This window comes from Rattus rattus, chromosome 2 (genome assembly GCF_011064425.1).
Source record: "Rattus rattus isolate New Zealand chromosome 2, Rrattus_CSIRO_v1, whole genome shotgun sequence".
Taxonomy (NCBI): Eukaryota; Metazoa; Chordata; class Mammalia; order Rodentia; family Muridae; genus Rattus; species Rattus rattus.
Window position 1 is genome coordinate 227,214,681 of NC_046155.1, and position 24,196 is coordinate 227,238,876.

At 41.4% G+C, this 24,196-nt stretch overlaps 1 protein-coding gene and 1 non-coding gene across 4 annotated transcripts in view; both read left to right on the plus strand.

Moving 5' to 3' along the window:
• The window catches only part of Stxbp5 (syntaxin binding protein 5), a 143,521-nt gene that overhangs the window by 46,313 nt on the left and 73,012 nt on the right, over positions 1-24,196 (plus strand). For all 3 annotated transcript variants that reach the window (XM_032894986.1, XM_032894987.1, XM_032894988.1), the window contains exons 4-8: positions 778-878; positions 16,174-16,308; positions 17,647-17,710; positions 21,629-21,712; positions 23,567-23,690. In XM_032894986.1, the coding sequence (XP_032750877.1) occupies positions 778-878; positions 16,174-16,308; positions 17,647-17,710; positions 21,629-21,712; positions 23,567-23,690 (508 nt within the window). The remainder of the gene's footprint in view (positions 1-777; positions 879-16,173; positions 16,309-17,646; positions 17,711-21,628; positions 21,713-23,566; positions 23,691-24,196) is intronic.
• Positions 12,552-12,682, plus strand: LOC116894967. Its single transcript, XR_004387159.1, has one exon. It is a non-coding gene; the product is annotated as a small nucleolar RNA SNORA36 family (small nucleolar RNA).

The window sequence follows — 24,196 nt, forward strand, 5'->3', positions numbered from 1 at the left end:
CTGAGAAGGGCTCCACTTTCTTTAAATTTGAGGATAGTCTGTGAACATTCTGATTGCCCTAAATTCTTAGGCTCTATAGAATAAGTCCCAAAATATGAATGAAAGATAGGCCAGTAAGATGGCTCAATGGACAAAGGCATCATAATAAATTTGGACATGTGACCAATCCCCTTTGTAGTCTACAGATTGTTACTCTTTTACTGCATCTCAGTCTTCTCTGGGGCTTTAATGGAAGTGCACTTGGAGAGGTCCTGGCTCTGAAAACTCCAACGTTGAGTTTGGGCAAGACTGAGCCCCTCTGTGCCTCACTCACCCAGGAGTGATAGGATGGACTGATTAGTCAGTGTTTTCTGCTGGTCAGAGCTGAATACTGTCATATTCTGTTGTCATGATCTAAGTAAAGGGCGTCTATTAGTATTTGCCTCACATAAATAAAATGAGGTCACTTTGTATTTTGTTTTTAGTCAAGACCGTATCCATATTAATGATAAAATAACTTGTGGTCTGCTATCTAATCATCTTAGAGGTTTTAGCCATGCCACTAGACCCTAGCATATTTTTGTGTTATGAGATGGTAAGTTACTTAAGAAGTGAAAACATTAATTAGATACATATTTGTACATAACTCTTCTCCATTTGTCACTTGGAATTTGGATGACACAAATATTTCTTAAAACTATAATCTGTAGATAAAAAGATTTTAAATTTATGGGGTTATTTCAGCAGCTATTTGGAAGCATAAAAATGATCACATATGAAATATACTTTATTTTCAAGGGAGCCCTTGTGAGTGCCTTGGCTGATGACACCTTACACTTGTGGAATTTACGTCAGAAAAGGCCTGCTGTGTTACATTCACTCAAATTTTGCAGAGAAAGGTAAGAACTCTGTTTTCAAACAGATAGAACACTTGCTCTTGTGTTTTGATGTGCTTTTTGAACAATATTCTTTTGGGGTTGGAGTGTGTTGAGAAGTAATTTCAGTGTCAGAGTATACACAGCAGAGTTCTTCTTTCCCACAGAGAACTATGTAAAGTCTCTCCCTTTGATTCCTAGGCGCAATTGCAGTATATGTAGAAAAGTGAGGACAAGTCTCTGTCCAGCTTCTTATTTCTTTTTTCTTCAAAAGGACATTGTACAGTCTTTCCATAACTTGTTTTACCCAACATCTTATCTTATATCAGCACCTTTAGAGCTCTCTGGGCCATTCTCCTCATTACATACTTTCCTATGGTGTCAGAGTGTCATAGTGTGCTCAGTAAATCTTCATCACAGACATTTATAGTTGCTCCTTTTGCTTTTTTATGTTGTACTGTATAATTATATGTACACACACAGACACACACAGACAGACAGACAGACACACACACACACACACACACACACATATATATATATATATATATGAACATACGTAAGTTTATCTAAAGATAAATTTCTGGAAGCAGAATAGTTGGCCTAAAATATCTCTCATTATAAGACTTGTCAGCTTTAGGTATTGCCTGAAGAGCTCTTCTTAACAGTTTTGTTAAACATTCTACTCCATGTGTTTTTATAGAACTCCTAAGTTTTCATTATATGATTCTCCCTTGATTCATATGGTGTTTACATTTGACATGGAATATGAATTAATATATAACCTTTACAGTTTGTAAGACTGTTTCTAGATGAGTGTGAGTGTGTGTAGTAGTAGTAGTAGTAGTAGTAGTAGTAGTAGTAGTAGTAGTAGTAGTAGTTGGCATTGAAGATAAAATCACTTCTTTTGCCCAAGGTCTATGCCTATGTTCCAGTGTTAATGAGCGTTAAGTTCAGCTGTCAGTCTTTGTCGCTGGTCTTCTCCTCCACCCCCATAGCCTTCCCACTAGACCAAGGCAAGCTGCAGGAGTCTGAAGATACCGCCTCTCGCAGTGCACCAATCCAAGGGCATGTCTACACTAAGTGTGAGTGCGTGGAAATGCAGAGTAGACCTAGTAAGGAGTCAGTAACTGTTGCTGTTGGTTATATCACGATAGGGAAGATAAACCACACACACTGTGTCAGTTCAGCCATGCGTGCTTCTAGAAAGGCAGAACTGAAAGAGAAGTTTCTAGCAAAGTCCATTGGGCAAACAAAGGAGAAAAGTAAACTTGTTTTCTACCTCTTGACTTCTGCAGTCCTTTGATCTGTTTGCTGGTGGTTTCTCAGGGGTGCTGTGTCAGTGTCAGTGCCGTACACTGTATGTCAGGTGGGCATTTGGTCCTGGAGCTTACCCTGTCATCAGCGCCATGCTCTAGCAGGGTGGTTGTCACACTCAGATCATTCGGACTCCAAGAAGCATCATTGGCCGTGTGTGGAGAGAACTCTCAATGTCACAGGTAGAAGCACTGCTGTCTTCTAGTGGATAAATGCCAGAAATCCGGCTACCCCTGCTATAGAGCCCAGGATGGAACCTACGACAGAGAACCATGTGGTCCAAAACCAAGAAACCCTGAATTGTAGCGACTCGAAATGATGGAGTGATGTGGACGTTCTTACAACGTACGTCTACACTTGTTAGAGCATGCTGGGAGCAGGCGTTCTAGCCGAAGAGTGTGTCTGATGCCTCCATTGTCAGTGACACGTCCATTTTCAGCTGAGCAGAGGACTCTGGGAGTGCGTTGCCCAGGCCCACAAGCATGTTCAGTATAAGACTCCTGCTAAACACTCAGGATGGAATAACTGAGCATTGAGGGACCCAGTATTAGGAGCTGATGGTAATCAAATATGCAGGTTGTTTGCTGCGCAGTGTTCCTAAGGACGGGTTACAGTTTTTACATGGAGTCCTTGCGGCTCTTGCCCTGTCCATTCCCAGAAGCCTGCCGTCAGCTCTGGGCCCTGTTCGTGCTGCTGTGGAAAGGAGGTCAGGCCTAGTGGGAAGAAGTAGGTCATTGAGTGTGGGGTCTTTACTGTAGTACCCCTTTCTCCTTCCTGCTGCTTGCTCTGCTTCCTGTTTCACATGAAATGAAGACTTTTCTCAGTCACATGCTCCTTCAGCTTCTGCCCAAGCATGTGGCACCAACCTACTGTGAATTGAGCCTGTGAAACATGGAACCCAGAGGAATCCTTCCTCCCTGAACTAGTTTTTATCAGGCACTTTGGTCACAGCAATGAAAGGAATTGTATGTCCTGGTGGGGGTGGCAGTCAGTCTAAGATGCACTGGCAGACAAAGGTCCCTTCGTGAGAAGTGCACAGAAGTCGCTTTTCTGGGTGAATGAAACCTGGCGTTTGTTGTCTCCCATGCCCCCGTGACTGGGCCCCACTACGTAAGACCATCCTGACCATTGGTCCAGCTGTATGCCCTGCTATAAAACTGACAAATGAATGAATCGATGATTTTCCAATTCTAGACCTGTAAGGTGTGCTTATCCACATAGCACGCAGAAGCTTGTTAAAGCCTGTTCAAGGTTCAAGTGCCCTGAGCTGTGTATGGAGGCTGTAGTAAACAAGAAGTTCAGGCAGGCAGGACTAAATGCATCTGGAATGCCTCCCTCGGAAGATGTCCTGTGCTGGTTGTGAACAGTCGGTGTGATAGGCGGAGCTTAGCAGTGGGCCCTGGTCCCCCCCCCCCTCTCTCTGATAGTTGAGGCAGAAGTCTTTCCTTAATTCTATAAACTTGAGAAAATTACTTTTTTGCTTTGTGTGATGTTTTCCTGGTTTATAGAAAAATTTCTCATAAGCCTCATAGTCTAGTTTGGTTTTGTTTTTTAACTTATTCACTTTATGTCCCACTCACTTCTTCCTTCCCATCATCCTCCCCATAACCCTTCCCCTTTATCCCCTCCCCTTCTCCTCCGGGCCAATGGGGCCCCCCTGGGTATCATCTTCCCTCCCTGCACCAGTCTTTGTGAGGCTAGGCTCTTCCTCTCCCACGGAGGCCAGACAAGGCAGTTCAGCTACCAGAACACATCCCCCAGACAGGCAACAGCATTTGGGGTAGGCCCTGCTCTAGTTGTTCAGGAGCCACATGAAGACCAAGCTGCACATGTGCTGGGAAGCCTAGGTCCAACCCATGTATATCCTTTGGTTGGTGGTTCAGACTCTGGGAGTCCCAAGGGTCCAGGTTAGTTGACTCTCTTGGTCTTCCTGTGGAGTTTCTGATCCCTTCAGGGCCCATAATCCTTCCTCCTATTCTTCCATAAGAGTCCCCAAGCTCGATCCACTGTTTGACTGTGTGTGTCTGTATCTGTCTAAGTCAGCTGCTGAGTGGAGCCTCCCAGAGGACAACATGTTCCTGTCTGTAGGCATAACAGAGTAGCATTCACAGGGATTGGTGTTGGGTCTCAAGTTGGGCCAGTTATTGGTTGGCCGTTCCCTCCATCTGCTTCCGCCCTGATTGCCTGCATTACCAGACAGCATGAATTTGGGGTTGAAAGTTATGTGGGCAGATCGATGTCACTGTCCCACTGGGGTTCCTGCCTGGCTACAGGAGGTGGCCTCTTCAGGTTCCATATCCCCAATGTAGTGAGTCACAGCTAAGGTCACCCCCATTAATTCTTGGGTGCCTCCCTTGTCCCTGGCTCTTTACTGTTTTTTTTTTTTTTAAGTGTTAAACAGCCTTTTTTCCAGTTTTCCTGTTTAATCTGAGGATAATTAGAGAACATGTATCTTAGTCCTGAGTGCTGGGCAGAATTTGACATCATAAACAAGGACTTGGGTCTTACTTTGTGGAAACTGGTGAAAGCCAAGAGGACAGTCAAACTTTCCAGGTTCCCAATTAAATGTTATTTTTTCATACTGAATGAATAAATACATACTATAGTTTCCACGGGATGATGTTTGATTTTGAGCAAGAAAAAGCATAGGGTTGTCCTCCTGGCTGAGCAGCCCACTGATTGTCCACAATCAGCTGAAGCACTGAGCCCCATCTCCCTCCGGGTCTCAGGCTGATTCTGAAGCTGTAGCCTGAGGATGGATGTCATCTCCCTGTCTTCCGTGGGCTCCCCACAAGCCATACTGGATTAGGGCTGATAAGTGACTTCGTCTTGGTCGTTTCGTCTTCCAAATATAGTCATGTTCTTCTCTGCAGTGGCCAGGAGAGGCCCGGACTTCAGAGAATGGTGCAGGTCGGTTTAGCCTCACAGGGAGTGGTTTACACCAACCAGGGTGCAGGGTAGAAGTGAGCCTAAAAAGAAAAGGTCCTTACTTTCAGACTTCAGCAGTGAGGCACTCTTTGTTTTTCTCTGTCATTAGTATGTAGGCTGTGTGCCATCACCAGGTTCCAGCCTTTTAGAGATGAATCTGCCATGTCAGTTTGGCCACAGGATCTCATGTGCCAGCAGTGTGAGCTCTACCATTGAAAGGGTTTGGAAACAGTGATGTGTCTTAGGGAGCACTTTGATGTGGTCTTCACTGCTCTGACCTCTCTTACAAACTGAATGCTGCCTCCCAAACTGTTGAAGTCCCAACCCCCAAAGGTGACCTTATTTAGAAATAGGGTCTTTCCAAAAAACCTGAGTTAATGTGAGTGTTATCTTTGTAGGAGAAAAAACCACACACACACACACACACACACACACACACACACACACACACACCAGGGAAGGAAGGAAGAATGTATATCATGTCAAATAATGCATTTTTAATTCATAGAGTAAAGGGTAGCTTGCAATAGGAGAAATTAAGCCACAGAGCAAGTAACAGCCTGCTCCAGAGCCCTCAGAACTCTTTTGGTGTCTTTTTTTTTCTCAATATTTTTTCTTTTATTGGATATCTTCTTTATTTACATTTCAAATGTTATCCCCTTGCCCTGTTTTCCCTTCATAAACCCCCTATCCCTTCCCCCTCCCCCTGCTTCTTTGAGGGTGATGACTCCCCACCCACCCATTCCCTCTCACCTCCCTGCCCTGGGGCATCCAGCCTTCACAAGACCAAGGGCCTCTTCTCCCATTGATGCCCAACAAGGTCATCCTCTGCTACATATGCAGCTAGAGCCATGGGTCTGTCCATGTGTACTCTTTGGTTGGTGGTTTAGTTCCTGGGAGCTCTGGGGGGAGTGGGTGTCTGGTTGGTTGATATTGTTGTTCTTCCTATGGGGTTGCAAACACCTTCAGCTCCTTCAGTCCTTTCTCTAACTCCTTCATTGGGGACTTGATGTCTGTCCTTTAGCTTCCAGAATTGTAAGAACAGAAATTTCTGTCTGTGATAATTTACTGTGCAGTCCTAGAAGCTGGCATTGCTTCTGTTGTTCTCGCTTAGTACTGGGAATCTTAGCACGCACCACTGAGTTTATTCATGTGCAGGAGAAAGTCTTGGCTTTGATCGAAACTGAGAATTTGATAAGTGAAATTCTTTGTGACACTTGCAGAGTGTGTTCCATTTGGTGTACACTTTGATATTTTTCCTTTGAAGGACATTTAATTAGGAAGAATTCTTGGATTAATAAGCAGATATAACTACCCCCTCCTACTTGTAACTTATCACTATGAATTCAAATGAGCATTATTTTCAACAATGCTAAATTTTTTCATGAGTTTTCAAATAGAAATATAAACAATCAAAACTAGGAAATGGGGTAAAGATTTAGACTCCCTATTCTGGGCTGAGGTTGTCTAATATTTACATTGAACATATAGTACTTATTGTTTATGAAACTTCCACATAAATGTTACTTATTCTCAGGAAATAAAGGAAATATTCCTCACTGAAATGTTGTAAGAAAGACTTCCTCCCCTCAAATGCCCTAATAGCTGCAAGACAATAGATACTGAAATGTATTTCTAAAGATGCATTTTTCTAATACTCTGATTTACAATTTATCTATGGCTGTTTCACTTAATTGTAGATGCATCCTTTTAATCTAAAAGTAATCATTATGTATTCTAAAGTACATTATGTGATATACTCAGAATTTAGTTTAACTAGCATTGGAGAATAATTGATAGTTAATAAAAGTCATATAAGAAAATAACTATTTGGCGATTGGAAAACATCATTCCTATAGCGACCAACCAATGGAACGTCTGCACTCCCAGTGTGCAGCAGGGTCTGGCTGCTCTCCTAGCCCCACTTCTTAATAAATAAGTTAATGAAGCAACAAAAGGTCCTTTACCACATTATACCATTAGTTTATATGACATTAACCAAACTGTGGTGTTTTGATTATTTATAAAGCTTATGATTTTCTCTTCAGGCATGTATGCATCACAAAACTAGGAGCTGGAAACATGTGGTTGGCCAAAGTCCAAACTAAAAATTATCCATACAAGTCTTAAGAAGACTTTGAATTAATTTATTGTACAATTAAATATGATTAAGTGCAGTTCAGTATAGAATTAAAGATCAAGAAGTACAGCCTTTGTCAAAACACTTGAGTTTTTGTTTTGTTTTTTATAAGCGTGGGGTCTCATGTAGTACAGGAAGGTCTAGAACTCCCTGATCCTCTTGCCTCCCCATCACCAGTAATGGATTACAGGTGGTGTACTGCCATACCACACACATAATACCTTTCTTTGACAAAAAGCTTAGTGAAAAGGGTACACACCTTAGACACAGATGATTTGATTGGATGGAATTCAGGGCTACGAAACAGGAATTTGAGAATGATATTCAGCACCGTTCAGAAGATGGATGAGTGCAGACACAAGTCATATTAGAAATAGGTATGTTTAGACAAATTTTTCAGTGTTAAAAAGTTACCATGTAATGAACTTGAAACTATTTAAAAAAAAAAAAAGGTGATAAGAAAGTTTTGGGTAACTTCTGAGATTAAGTACCTGTAAAAGCCAAAACTTTGGACAAAAGAAAATAGATATTTAGAGAGATTGATCAGATTACATAGGGGCCTTACAATAAATTAACATTAAAAAGATGAGATTAAAGAAGAGGCCATATTACAAAATGTGAATATGAGAGTATATTCACATCTTTTATTCAGTAGAATCAGTCGTATAAAAATACCCACACAAAGGAGTGAATAAATGAGCCACACTTATCCAGTGGTCAGCAGAATCAGAAATAGCAGAGCTCATCGTGTTGGAGCAGTGGGTGGAACACAGGGTAGAATGCTGAGGAATCTCACTTCTGCATACCGGCCTCCGGCCGGAGGAGTGGACCAAAGCAATACCGCTTCAGGTTTGAGAAAGTTAAAAAAGTGCAGTGAAATAACTAAGTAATAATCTACACAGTTAAATTAGACACTAATGTAAATTTAAAAACCTGTCGCCCAGAAAGTACCAACTAAAGCCACAGCCGCCTTTCAGAAAGTAGGAGGAGGCTGAGAGTTTCTTGACCTGCTGGTAAGAAAGCAGTGTTCCAAGCTCTCTAAAAGGCTGTAGTACTTACCACATGTCCCAGGACAGCCCTACTCCTGGTTATGTAGCCAGGGAGGCAGGAACCTAAGCATCTGCCTGACCCCACAGAGCTGGCCTCAGTTTAAACACAATCATCTAGGTGAGGTGTGACTACAGTCCTACTTTAGTTCTCCTTAAACTAGGAAGATTATACCCAGTGGGCTCGATGTAATCAGGGGAATGTTGTGAATATGAATAGAGTCTTCCTGACAGATAAACCTCGGGGTTTAAGATGGTTTAGTAAAAGGGACCTTCGTCAGTGTTGGCCACGGAGATCGAGTGAATCTCACTGTCAGGGTACGAGGGAGAGCTAGAACTTGTAGACTGTCTTGCAAGTGGAGACCCTGGATTTTTCTAGCAATGCAAATGAGCTTGGAGAAGATTGTTTCAGTGTTTTCAAAAAGATATTTAGGAAGGCAGCTGGGCTGCCTGGAAACCTGCATTTCAGGTGCTTCTGTTGCTAAGCAGAGAGCCTCCAGGTGCAGCATCTAAACAGATGTTTAGACCCAACAGAAGCCGAAATAGTGAGTCTTGTTTTAACTCACTAAGTTTCTAGTGATTTGTTACGCAGCAATAAAAACTAATACAATTTTAGAATCCAGAAATGTTGTCACTTGCAAGGGCTGTGTTCTGAGAAATGAGTCCTTCTGTGGTTTCATTTTGCAAATATATGTTAGTACTTTTCCTGAAGAGAAGCAAATTCACTTATTCAACTGGGTACCATTCACAGAGATTAAAAAAAAAACAAAAAAACAAATTCCGCCTAAGTCAAGCCTGCTGAGCCAGTGAGTTAAGAGGGCTGGGTTACAGGAGCTTGGGTTAAGGGTTATTAGAATGTGCATGATCCCAGAACAGTTTATCAGGGAAAGGCCCCACCCTAGGAAGAGTGACTAACTTTTGAAAGGTGCAGAGATGAAATCCTCCTTTCAGTTGTCCCCCTCCCTCTTGTCTCCTCTAGCACCAGCCAACACCACTTGCAGCCAAGACAGGATCATGTGCAGAGTGGAAGGGAGGGATAGAGTGGGAGAGGGAGGGGAAGAGGGACAGATATTAATCTCAGGTGGGAATCTAGGGCAGATCCTGTGAGTCTTTGGTTTGGTTAATCACTTCGCTCTGGTTCCCAGTGGGTAGCAGCCTTACTATGCCTAGAGAACAGTACTTCTCAACATCATTGTAAAGGGCATCTAAATGAGCTGTAACATCACTGGTAAATAGTCCTGTGCTTCATGTGTGCTTGGTGACTGGCTAACACATGTGGCAGTGGCTCTGGTAGATGGGCCTTGGACTTTGAGGCATATGAGAGAAGGCCTCCAATTGCCTCAAATAGGCTGTTTGTAGTTCTCATACTCCTGTCTGTGGTTGTCACCAGACCCAGAGTGCAGGGAGAAATGCGGTAGTGGAAGCTAGAGAAAGTGGTTCTTCTTTACACAAGGGGCCAATCGTCTCCTTACTGATGGCCGCACGGTTAGCATGTTTTTAGGTTGAGATTCACAGGAAAAGGTTAAAGGTGTGACTTGCTTCTTTATGATACAATGCAAGAAGAGAATGCTGACTTGAAGGAAGACGTATATAGGAACCAGGACTCAGCAGACTTCACACTCTGATGGAAGTGACAAAAGGAGAGAATACTTTTGAAAATGTAGCCTAGAGAAAAATACAAGGTGACGGCTTACCAAATGACTCAGGTCTCCCCACAGTATTTATTCTCACAGGAGGCTCCTTTAAGAAATAAAAGGTAAGCCCACTGTTATAAACCAGATCGAAGACCTATGGAAAGTGTAAGCATTTCACTCTTGTCTGAGCAAAGGTCTAGAAAAACAGTTATATTCAGAGGATGGTGTGGCTGGTGTGAAACAGTGTAGCTACAGTGGCATCTGCTCACCTAATTAATTACTGAGAAGTCCACATCGCTATAAGCACTGCTAGTGTGGGCTGGAAGAGATAGGATGAGGTGACAGGAGCCTGTGACTGCGTGCCTCAGACAAGTGCTGCCTTCTCTTCACTCGCTCTAGATCTAGAACTGTCTGACTACGTTTATGATCCACTGTGTGCCATGATGATCAGAGCTGGTACCCTCTGTAGTGCTGCACTGAGTGCTCACACTGGTGCACACCGTAGTGCTGTAGTGAGTGCTCACACTGGTGCACACTGTGGTGCTGTACTGAGTGCTCACGCTGGTGCACACTGTGGTGCTGTACTGAGTGCTCACACTGGTGCACACCGTAGTGCTGTAGTGAGTGCTCACACTGGTGCACACTGTGGTGCTGTAGTGAGTGCTCACACTGGTGCACACTGTGGTGCTGTAGTGAGTGCTCACGCTGGTGCACACCGTAGTGCTGTAGTGAGTGCTCACACTGGTGCACACTGTGGTGCTGTACTGAGTGCTCACACTGGTGCACACTGTGGTGCTGTACTGAGTGCTCACGCTGGTGCACACCGTAGTGCTGTAGTGAGTGCTCACACTGGTGCACACTGTGGTGCTGTACTGAGTGCTCACGCTGGTGCACACTGTGGTGCTGTTACTTATGCTCCCTTTTTTGCTCACTGGTTCTGCAATTCTCTTCACTTTGCCTTATTCTAATTATTGTGCTCAGTTAGACTTCAGCCTCTTAGTGTCAGAAATAAGCTGCTTTCCCTACTAACTTCCCACTTACAGTTAACATTAATTTACTTGAATGAAGATGAACAGTTCAAGGCAGTGAGTCTGTGATCAAGGGGAACGATATGCAGATTTCCTCTGATAGAATTGCCAGGGCAATGGTAATAAAAACAGAAGGTAGGAGGAACATGACTGGTCAGGGTATAAGTGAAGAAAACGTATAGCTTAAAAAAAAGCTTCCATTGGAAGAGCTACTAACAGTTAGTTGGTCACATATAAAAATAAGACATTAACACCCAGGCAAGGGTAGATGAGTGACTCACGGGGCCCCACCCCTCATGGCTGAACTCCTTTCTAACAGGGTGAACAGTCGTTAAGGTTAGTGTGATAGACCCGAGCTGGTGTTCACACAGATAACCCAGATTCATCTATAAACTCAATAGCATTGCACTCGGAATCTTTTCAAAAGGTCATTCATGATTCTTAAACTTACATGGTGAAAAGAGGTTGTACAATACCAAAAATATATAATTGAATGTATAATTTGAAGAGAAATACAAAGTTGTGGTGCTTGTTTTACTGGGTAGCCCTGTGCCTCCCTGGCCGAGCTCTAGAAATTAAATTTAGTAATTTACAAGATTTGACAAATGGATGAAAACCCAGAATGTCAGTCCAGAAGTCCATTTGTGAAGAGACCTGACATGTCAACTAACAGGGTAGCCTGGGCTACATGTATGAGACACTGACTCAGAAACAAAAAATAAAGAGAGATGGCTCAACAGGTAAGGGACTTGGCATAGAAGACTGGCAATGTGGGTTTCATTCCTGGAACCCATGGTTCAGGAAAAAGTTGTTCTAGAAAGTGTTGCCCAGAGCTGTATGTGTATATATGGTATACACTGGTATACACATATCCACATGTATATGCACTCACACATATACACATCCACACACATCATCACACACACACATACACACACACACACACACATGCATGTGTATGCACACATACAAAATTTTATAAATTGGAAAATGGGGGAAAAAAAACCAGGGCTCTTTGCCCACCTCAAATCTTTCATGCTTTGCTTATTGCTTATTTTGTAAACATGATAGGAAGATAAGAAAACATATTCCAGTTGTTTATAAACTTACAGGAATAGCAAATTTGGGGGAAGGAGAAATAAACAAAAACCAACTTTAATATAACACATTTGTATAAGTTCACACATAGGTGTATGCGCGTGTGTGTGTGTGTCTGTATGTGTATGTGTGTCTGTACATGTGTATGTCTGTATGTGTATGTGTGTATGTGTCTGTGTGTCCGTACGTGTGTATGTCTGTGTTTGTGTGTGTGTATGTGTTCGTATGTGCATGTGTTTGTGTCTGTGTGTGTGTGTGTCTGTGTGTATGTGTGTGTGTATGTGTGTGTGTCTGTGTGTATGTGTGTGTGTCTGTGTGTGTGTTTGTGTGTATATGTGTGAGTCTGTGTGTAGGAGGAGGAAAGTAAATATAAAAGAAAGAATATGAATTTGATTCTGATTCAAAGTTAGTATTTCAGCCTTGTGATACATGGCATGGTATGTATTCCTCAGACTTTTTTCTGGCTTTCTAAACTTAATTTTATAAGTGTAAGAATATATTTTCCTGTCCAAAGTGTTGAGTTCAGTTCAGGGCAACTTCCTTGTTCTGTTAATTAAACTTTGGGACATGGAAATTGGCTGAGAGAAATGACTGAATAGAGAGTATTACTCTATTCATAGACTTCTAGCCTACACAAATAAACAAATAAATAAATAATAAGATGCTAAGGGGCCTGCCTGCCACCATGCCACCCAGCATGGGCAGGACACCGAGAGAGAGTCCTGCCTGCAGCTACAGCGTGGACCACCACATGACACGGCCTTGCTGTAGACACCCAGAGGCCCACCCGCTGCCATAGCACATGGTACAGTGTATGAGGGACACTCCGAGGCCTGTCCTCTCTGCCATGTCATAGCTCCAGCTTGAGGAAGACACCCGAGGCCCACCAGCCACATGACCTCCTGCAGCAGGAGCCACTATGACGTTCGTGTATATAGGATGCAGATGGGAGAGCGAGAGAGGCTGAACAGTCTGAGACGTGGAGCTGGAGGCTCAAGGCTGGAGAGGTGTGCCCTGCTGTGCCTGGCCTGCCCTGCCACCCCAGGCCCTGGTAGGGTCCCAGCCCATGCTGTCACTGAGGCCCATGTCTGGGTCCATGGCTGTGCAGGGCTTGGATTTGGATCACCCTAACCTCTATCTCATCTGTGAACTTCTGGAGCATGTGAGAGGGATGATCCTTCAGATCCAAAGCTGCCGGAACTCCATGACACAGGGCAACAGCAGGAGTTGTCCTGGTGAAGATCAGTGGTGATACTGTGTCAGATCAGAGGCCTTCACCGCAGTGAACACTTGCAGTTAAAGACGAGTGGACAGAAGGATATACTGTGGGGCACACTGTGACACCGTGTAGCTTCCACAGTGAGAGTTATTTCATGTTTTGTTTTATTTTTTAATTATTATTTGGGGGGAGGTCGCAAAGGCTGAGTGACAAGGCAATGAGTAGGGTATGTGATATGAAAGTCGCTGAGACTCAATAACGTTTTTAAAGGGAATTCATTGTCCTGTTTGACTTTTATGCCATCTTCATTTTCAGCTAAAGTTATTTTGGTTTGATGGTAGTAGCTCGGTTGTGTACTGCTGGATGAGAAGCCATCCTCAGGCGGAAGTAGCAACAGTGCCCAGTGTCCTCTTTGCTCATGCTTCTCTGGGCCATCAGCACAGTGTGGTGAGGCAGGAGGGCTTCCCCTTGTCCCCAGCTTTCAGGTGATCTAGCCAGCCACTCTCAAATGTCCTGTTGGCATCTACTTGAGGGCCTGAGCCATGCTTGTCTTAGGTAGATTGCATCATGTGTGTGCTACCTGGTTCTGAAAACATTGAAAATCAAATTAGCTGGAACTTGTAAACGCCTCTCAAACCTCTGCCTTTGGCACAGCTGACAATAATATACTAGCTGGGGGATGGATCATTAGAGATCATGTGTTTTCCACCCATAGTTTGACATTCATTTGTCCCCCAGGTCCTTCATTATCACAGTGTTATACTTCTATTATGGGTACTTACTTCATTTCATTAAGTGCTCAAATAAACCCCAAACAAAAAAACCAACACCAACACCAAACAACACTCATTCATACACATACACAAAGGTTCATGTCGCTCAGAAAGTAACCAATGTCTTTTTCTCTGTTACTGGCATAAAAAAAGCTTTACCTCATCTTCATCTTAACCTTTGATCTCTCGATAAAGAAGGGTAGCATTCTCAATTTATAAATTGGGAAATTGGGCTACTTTACGTCAAGTCCATCTTCTCTCATTCGCTTGCTGGAGGAATTTTAGTTTTCTGACTCTTCATACAACCACATGCTCAGAACCAGGAAAAAAAGAAATGACAGATAAATTGTTGGATTGGTTGTGATTAACATCATGTGTTTCCTTTTTCCTCTGCTCACTTAAATAATCAGAGAAATTTTAGAAAGCTGTAATTTAGGGGGTTGAGTGTTGGCTGACCTATTAAGAGCTCTCGCTACATCTCTAAAAGACCAGGGTTCGGTTCCTAGTACCCACATGGTTCAGCTTACAACTGCCATGTTGTACACCACCATGTAGGTGCTGTGAGTCAAAGATTTGTCTGGAGGAGCAGCCAGTGCTCTTACTCGGGTGCTGAGACACATCTCCAGCTGGAGAATGTAATTCATTTTTAATAATACACAGCTGATAATGTTTCCTGTCAGGCCCTGTTGTTAGCGCCTAATGTGCTTGGCCTTACTAACCCTCAGATGAATGTGTGAGATCGGCGTGCTTTGCAACCTAGAAATGGAGACTGAAAAACCGAATAGTTTACTTAGTGTTGTAGCTAATAAATGACAGATCAGGAAATTGAATATAGGCAGTCTTACTCTACTGATCATGTCTATATGTTAACTAGAACTAGATCTTTTCTCATAATTCCTTATACACAGACCTGATAAAACAAAAATGCTAGGCAATTTTGAGTTATAAGTGACATGCATCTAAAATGTAGACAGTGTATGCTGTTTAAGTTTTGATACATATATATACAGTCTAATAAAGCATTATCATGATTAAGATACAACATTTACCCATCATTCCAAATTTCCTCTTCCTTAGGTTTTCCAAAAGGTGGTGTGGATTTCAACTGCCTTGGAAATAGTGATGTATAGGTTGATCATTTCTAATCTAAATGTCTGAAGTAGGCTAGTTTAGGTCTAAAATGTGAAATTTTGCGTACCCACATGACACAAGAAATGGAAAGTTCCACACTTGAGTTCAAAAGACAGGCTTCAGTCAAAATGTAGGTACACAAAACTTTTACAAAATTACCTTCAGGCTATATGAACCAGGAACATATGTGATTTAAATCAATGTTGTATTCAGGTTTAAGTCCCATTCCCAAAATATCCCATTATTAATATGCTACTATTCAAAATATGAGAAAGTCTGGAATCTGGAACGCATTTAGTCCCAAGAATGTCAAAAGGGATGATCGGGCTGTGTTGTTTCCTGGTTTAATACCTGTAGCTCATTACAGTCTATTCTTGTACATTCTTTAGAAAGAGTACATTTTGTCATATAAAACATTAAGTAATACAAATGTCTAAATCTTAAGGTCTACTTGAACATTAACTCTAGAAACGAATAAGAACATAAGCTATATTTCACTGTTTAAATATGCATTTTCATCTTGTAAAATTTATGTAACAGAATTGTGCATTTATGGAAATAGCAAATATGCTGTGTGCTCACTCTTGCCAGAGGCCTGGGATGACATCCGTGCATATAACTCAGAAGTAGTTATTCTCGTTGCATACTATTTGTTTATGTTCCTTACTGTTACTAATTATTATTTGTCTTACACTAGGGTTGAACATTAGATCTGTTCACAGGTGATAATGTAGCCAGATTTGAAACACGTTCTTATTCAAAACCCCTTTCCATTTGAACATGCTGTACTGTAAGGCCATACATTTCTGTTATTGTGAATATACTTGACAATATATTTGAATTAACATGCACAACTATCAATCACAGTGAATAGATGAATGATTATAATTTTATTATCCATCTTCACCTTTCTAATTATGTATAATAAGTAACCATCTAATACAGTCAGGAAGACTCTATCAGCCATTCTCGTTATTTCCATTCTGTCTATGTTTTCTCTCGCAGGGTTACATTTTGCCATCTGCCTTTCCAGAGTAAGTGGCTCTATGTGGGCACGGAACGAGGTAACATACATATTGTCAATGTGGAGTCCTTCACACTCTCAGGCTACGTCATTATGTGGAATAAAGCCATCGAACTGTAAGTTTGAGCAAATATTCCAAATCTGAATGTGTCAAGTCTATCTTTATGTAAAAGCCAGTTAGTGAATCTATGTGGGATTGGCAGGTCAGGCATTCCTGGTGTTATATACAGATCTTTTGGTCATTTATAAGTATTATCCTATTTTCATGACAGTTGATGAAGCTGAGCCTTTTCATATTCACATACATTTATAAATGTATACTGTATATTTCACGTGTGTGCAAACTATCACAGTTGGTAGTTGCAATGTAGTAGTTATTGCTGTGGGGTTGAAAACACTCACATTTATTATTTATCTCCTAATTCAATTATTTCTCTTTAATCTTCTAATTATTTTTTAAAGTAGTGGTCACAGACCACAAATGTATTGTTCCCAGTGTTTATAAAATACTAATGTAAGCTCTTCTTTCATTATCTAATAGAAGAAATATAAATGTTTGTAAAAATTATTTTATCGCCAAGATTAACAAAAACCAGATTGCACAGTGGTGGCCAGAATCTGCAGTAGTGATTTTTACTTACTGAACGTTTGTTTTTCTATCATTTCTTTTGTAAGCTTTTATTTAGAATGTGAATAATAAATGTTTGAGGCTGTTGGCAACAGGCCTTGAAAAATGCATTCCACAGCTTTAATCTTTTCACACAGACAAAGAAATGTGACCTACCTCAGACGTGGTGTGGCTAGATTGGTGGGCTGAAAGCTAGTTTTCCTTTCTGGGGCAAGGATGTCTCTACCCTTTCTTGGAAGCTGGGGGCTGTGGGGGGGGGGGGCAGAGGTTGTCTGGTCTTTGAGTTGATCATGACATCTGGTGGATGGAGGTGGTATAGTCTTCACAGGTCTGAAGTGGCACCCTTTCCCAGCCCTTCAGCATTCACCAACAGATACATTTTTTCCCCAAATGTATGGGTACCATTCCAGTAATATTTTTACCTATACTTTCTTTTATTCTCTAGTATAGGAATAGATAGCATTAATTTGCATGTTTTCAAAATAAAATAAAAGGAATGGTTTTTCTTCTTCCAGTTTGAGCTGTAGAGGTGGGCGGGCTACCCCAGCTGATACCTTGCATTAACACCACATTGCTTTAAAATATTGACGTCACAGCCAAAGGGGATCTTCTATGTTAAAATAAGTGTTTCGACTAAATTGAAAATATAATAAAGAGAAATTATAAGGCAATTACAAAGCTTGCTGTCTTATATCCATATGATTTTCACTATGTTTTCTCTGACTGGCAACTGACTGGACTATTTTCTTCATAAATGAATCTCTTTTTTTATTGTAATGAATATTGAAACTTTACTTGAGTAAAGAAATCTCATTTTTTTTTTCAGGTCATCTAAATCTCACCCAGGACCTGTTGTCCATATAAGTGATAATCCCATGGACGAGGGGAAGGTAGAATTTTTTCTAAGTAAACACTTGTTAATTAAATCCATGATGTTTTGACTTTTAAATGTGCAAACTCTCCTAGGACAACCCTTGTGCCGAAAGGTTGAGATTGAACTGAAGTTTGTGTATTGAGTAAGGCAGTCATGTTGTTACTCACTGTGGCCAGCCAGTTGAAGAACTACAGTGATTTCTAATCAAAAGGACTAACAGTACTAAAATATTAGTAAGGTCTAATCGGTGCAGGGTACTCATTCTTATTTAGGATGTTTCCCTGATTTCCTCATAGTGCAGGCGGGTCCTTTCTGGTGGCATAGTCATTCTTAGCAACTTAGTCCACAGCTTTTGCAGCGCTTGTCATCCGTCACATTGTTTTATAGACATTGTCCGTTGTAGAATTATTAAATCCAGGCCGAGGTTCCTGCCCTGCCTTTGACCGTTCACTCCCGGATGGAAGACACGCACAGCCTTTATATTTACACCAATCTGTTCTAGACTCTGCTTTCCTGCCGGTGTCCCCGAGTATTACTTCTGGTGACCCCGAGTATTACTTCCGGTGACCCCGAGTCATTACTTCCTCTGTACTCTGTTTCATCTGGCGGCTCTCAACTCCACCTGGCCAGCCCACAGAGCCGCCTTTTTTTACTCCCAAGCCACGGCGGCTTCTCCTTCCTTCTGCCTTCTTCCCCTTGTGGTTCTCCTCCAAGGAACCCTAAGCTCCAGATCCCTATCCGCCACCTCTGCCTCTTCTGCCCAGCTATTGGCTATCTGCATCTTTATTTACCAATCGAGATAACTTGGGGGCAGGTCACGGGCTATGTGTAAACTCCAGGTCTCCGGGGACCCACACTTAGCATCACAATAGACAGTAAAAGAAGAAACCCCAGTAATAGTCTGTATCTCAGCTTCCGTAACATTTTCTTTATAAGTAATCCAATTAATAATATAGGAATCGTTTTGTTATATTTTAAAGTCTTGCTTAATTTTTTTGTACTCATGCAGTCTGTATTTAGCCATTGTTAATTTGAGTTAGTTAATACATTTAAAAATAATAAAATTTTCTTTTTTATGAATTTCAATTTTCTTACTTAAACTAATCACCTCTCAGGTAATTCCATTTAATGATATTTCCCTATTCGTGTAATTTTAGGATGTTAGCCTGAGCACCAGAAAGTTTGTTAGAAATCTATAATCCAAAACTGTCTTTTATGAAGGATTTGACTCAAGTGCTTTCTTCTCTCAGCTAGTACAGAAGGGCAAACGGATAGTTATTTCCCACAGTTCTCTTAGCTTGCCCCTAGGAAGCAGAAGCATACCTGGACTGTTCGGAGTGAGTTGGCTAACGGTCATGGACTTTTGTGATTGGAAAGAAACTTTACATAAAGCAAATGTGCAGTAACCTGATTATCACTTTGTTTTCCTTTTGCCAAGACACTTCTTTAAAAGTTAAATGTCTGAGTGGAAAGCCTGAGAGTCTCTCCGACCTGGAGTCACTCACTAAGTCATTTCAACACTTGTTTGTAATGTCTCTTCTCCTGAGAACATTATACTGGAGAGCACAGTTTTTTATTAGAAATTTTACACAATGTATTTATAATGATGTTTCCCTTCTCTAGCTCTTCCCAGTTCCCTCCCATGATCTCTCATGCATGATCTCTCATGCATCTCTCTCTCTCTCTCTCTCTCTCTCTCTCTCTCTCTCTCTCTCTCTCTCTCTCACACACACACACACACACATAGAATGAAAATCAAAACAAAAACATCAGTTAGACCAAAAAATGCCAAAGTAAGACCTCCCCGCTCCAGTGCCTGTGAGTTTATGAGTGCAACAGCTGTTTTACGTCTAGAAAACTGTCTCATACTCTTTTCCCCTTTGTCTGGCTTTCACATTCTTTGGCTTTCCCTTTTCCATGATGTTTCCCAGCTCTGTGTGTGTGTGTGTGTGTGTGTGTGTGTGTGTGTGTGCGCACGTGGCGTGGCTAAACACTAAGTAGTCACTCTAAGTGCGTTGATGAGTTAGGAGTCTTGCAGTAACTGCTACCCATTGCAAAGCGACGTGTTCTGGTAGGAGGACATCCTGCAGAGATTTTTCAGGGACTTTATGGTTAACTTAAGCTCTTACGTTCCTTCTCTTGATTTTGTAGAGAAGGTATAAGGTTTATTACACCTTAACCTTTTAGGCACATATTCTTAACTTCATTAGGATGCTGTGCTGGGTTAAAAAAGGCTAAAACTTTACTGTGACTTTCTTAGATTATTAGAATGGGAATAGGCAAAGCTAATTCCTTAAGGTTCCAAGTCTGGAAAGTGGCGCTTTTGTACCTAGGGCTCTTTGTGTACATCCTGAACTGCTAACATATGTGTGTTTGTAAAGTTTTCTTATTTCTGAATTTCTTCTCTATGGGATATTGCCATATCGTATATCCAAAATGCCTGGAGGATTGGGAAAGGGAGAGGAACTGGTGCACAGTCCTTCCAGGAGCACGCATTTCATCCCTGACAGCTATAGCTTAGCTCACGCTCTCCTTTTTATTTAGTGCAGGACCCCAGCCCATGGAAGGCGCTGTCTACATGTAGGATTGGTCTTCTACTTCAGCTAGCGTAGTCAGGATAACCCTCACAGCCATGCCCAGAGGCATGTTCCTTTGGTGATTCTAAATCCTGTCACAGTAATAATGTTAACCATCACTCTGGAGCAGCAGATGAGCAGTTTGTCACGTTCCATGACATATGTTATGGTCTAATAGTGAACAAGGTAGTGTTAGTCCTTACCCAGTGAACCAGTATTATAGTTTGCAAGAGAACACAAATAAAGAAAATGCTGTTATAAAGTAATCCTTCAGCCTGGAAGAGGGTGGATTGTCACTGGAGCACACCATACGGATATTGACTTAACATTTGGTACTTTGAGCAAGCCTTCAGAAGAAGCAGTTGCTAAGACCACGCCTGAAGGATATGTGGGATGAATCAGAGGATTCCATTTAAATGGCATCCCTCAGACATGAACATGAATGCAGAAACAAACTCCAAAGTCAACAAATGGAGTGAGCTGGGCAGGAGAGGTATGAGGGGAGATTTTGGAGTGGAAAGTAGCAATCAGACAGTAATAAATTTTATAGTTGTATAATTGAGTTTGGATTTAATCATGAAAAGAGTGTCTTGGCTGACAAATTTTAAGTAAAAGCATACATTTCCCTATCAGGTTTGGATTTCATAACTGGTCTTACAACTATAATGTGAAATGGGTCAGAACAGAAGTCTTTGTACACTTTTCCAGGAGGTTGGTACTAGATAATAGGGATAAGTTAGAAAGATGAAAAACATCATCCTAAAGTTACTGGACGGTTTTTCTTGTTGACTAGCATTCATGATGACTGCCTGGTCTCTGACTGAGAACTGGTTAACGCTGGTGATGAGGACACACAGTAGAGAGAGCCAGCAGGCTCCTGAGGGAGTACATGGTCTTGAACATACTTCTGGGTTTAATGTTGGGAAGAGGTATGGTTATTAGAATGATGAGATTGAGTTTCATGAAGTAATATGGGGTGTTTATTTGAAATTAATCAGTATGTACTTTAAATGAAGTTTCTGGTGATCTATGTCTTGGAACATGTGTAATAGCTCAATCATATGCACATGTGAATTTTTAAAATTTTAAGACATGCATTAGGATGTAGACCCATGACTTCAAAAGTGTGCTTTCTCTCTTCATTATCTGTTGTACTTTGAGTCACTACCAAACGCATGTAAATCTGTCCTGCTGCGTTCTCATTTGCCGTGTGTGTGATTAGTAACTCCCTGTACAGGTGTTTAATGATACTAAAGTTTCATGCATGAAGGATATGAACAATGATAAGCTTTATTGTCCGCAAATAAGTATTTTGCTGAGTCGGTAATTCCTCAGTAACTGGCCTTTTCTTTCTCTAGCTTTTGATTGGCTTTGAATCTGGAACAGTAGTCTTATGGGACCTCAAGTCAAAGAAGGCTGACTACAGGTACACTTACGACGAGGTGGGTACCAGCTGCGATTATGCTCACTAAAATATCGCCATATTTTAAATATTTTAAAATATTGCTGTAGCTCATGGTATCTTCTCTAAGAATTGAGTTTTCAGTTTCAGCTTAGATTGGATTTTAGGTTAGTTACAGAAGATTTTCTAATTCCACTGAAACCGAGACTTTCTTCCCTCCATAACACACTCACATCACCTTCGGGTGTCTCTGAAGAGTCAGGACACACAGTGCGTTGCTGCTCTCTTTCACCAGTGGACTCTCTGAGTCATGGAGTTCTCTCTGGGAAGTGACGTCATCACACCACCCGTGGCATAGCTGCAGAGATCCTCACACGCTCCTTCTATAGCCCAGTCTGGCAGCTTCAGGGAAGCCTGATCTCTCTAATATTTCCCCTTGACTAGATTCAGGTCACACCAGTCACATCCCAAAACGATAGCTGTGTTTCCTCTTTCTTGTTAAAAATACGTTACATAGCTTTGCTTTGGCTTCTCATCACTGATCACATTTCCCCGCATAATTCACTTACAGTAAATATAAAGATACAGCTTTTTAAGATTGAGGTTTTAGAGTGACTTAAGTATATTTTAGTTTATATTAGTATTCTGCTTAAAGTTTTGATAGAAACTCTTTGAATCAGAAATGTTGTATTAAATGTTGGCCTTTGTGGTTTCTGCTCACCAGCATGTAAATGTTTTTATCCAACCTGTTATTATAATACTTTGTAATTTTAGCTTACATTTATAAGCACACAAAGAATCCCAATAAGCAATTGAATTAATTGACACTGTTGATGTGTATGTGTAGCAGACCTTCGTGAGTTTCAGCTGAATGCCTTCTTGCTGTGCTGTGCAATTCCAGCAGTTCAGCAGGGCACCTTTAAAAGCCCCTCAGCCATTAGGACTGAAAAGTGCATCGGCATGACTTGATAATAAGAAATTCAAAGCAAACCACAGGAATTGATTTTCTAAAAAGAGGATTTTATAGAGAAAATTCATAATTTAGAGCAAAAAATCAACCAACAAACAAACAAACAACCAGTGAACACATAAAATACTTTCTGGAGAGTGGGTTAGAAGTATAATATTTTAATCAAAATTATAAAATCTGCTCATGGTTCTAAAGAGATGGCACAGCAGGTAAGGGTCTCCGTAAGGGACTAAAATGTCTTGGAACAATGGATGCTTTCCAGAAGATGCAGGTTTGATTGCCAGCATCCACATTGTACCTGACAACTGTCTGTAACTCCCATTTATAGAGATCCAGTGTCTTCTGGCCTCTCTCTGTGTGTACTAGGAACACACATGGTTCATACACACACTCAGGCAAAAGACTAGTGCACAGGAGACAAAATAAGTCAAAGAAAAAGAGGGTGATCTCCCAGAGTACACCTCACCTCCATAATTATTCTGAGGTATTGAAAAGATGCTCTGATGTTCATCCTGTCATTGATCTTAATCCTACATATGTGTTGTGAATTTTAGGATAGGTTTTTCAGATCATTAAAACAATTTCTAGCCTCTCAAGTGACTAATTTCTTCAATCAGGCATTGTTTGTAGTAATTTGGTAGTTTATGTATTGGTAGGGCATATTCTGGTAAACTCTGAGAAAATGTGTTTTCTGAACTTGTCAATAAATAGTGCATATATTATTATTCATAGCTTCCTAATGCAAATTTAAGAAATACAATGAGAAGGAGGGATTAAACAATTTCAATTGGAAATGTCTTATTTATATTATAAAAGGACTAAGTCATTTTGAGAATGTAGGTAATATATTGTCTAGCTCGGAAGCCCGAATCATTACCAATCTACTCGTTAGTAGTTTGATAATAGTTTTTTACCCTTCTGTAGGCTATTCACTCTGTGGCTTGGCATCATGAAGGAAAACAGTTTATTTGCAGTCATTCTGATGGTACATTGACCATATGGAATGTGAGGTCCCCTACTAAACCTGTACAGACCATCACTCCTCACGGTAAGGGTTTCTCTGTTTTTAAAGACCACCCAAATTGTAATGGACTGCAGATGCTTCTTGGGTTCTGTTTTAATGGGTGAAGGATAATGTGATAGTTTCATGGAATGAATATTATAGCATCTTCTGAGTATCATTTCTTATTCGTCCAAAAGGCAGATCGTGTTGTGAATTGTAACAGACTAGACTTTTACCATCTTAAAATGACATGGGGGTCTCACTAGCGGTAATTCACTGAAGCATGGTGCCTGAGTGCCCGAGGTCACCAGGACTGGGTTGACTCACTAGGAAGACACAGGAGCTCAGCAGGTGCAGAGCCGTCTCCTGCAGTGCTTGTCCATGGAAAGAACGTGAGGCAGACCACGAAGGCACATGGGTGAAGCTGAGCAAAGTTTTCAAAGTTTTCAAGAACTACGCGCCTTTACTGCTCTAACAGTGAGCTGTTACTGTTTGCATGGGCACTGCCTACCAAAGAAGCCCCCTGGGCTGAGGAGTCCGAAGTCCGCCAT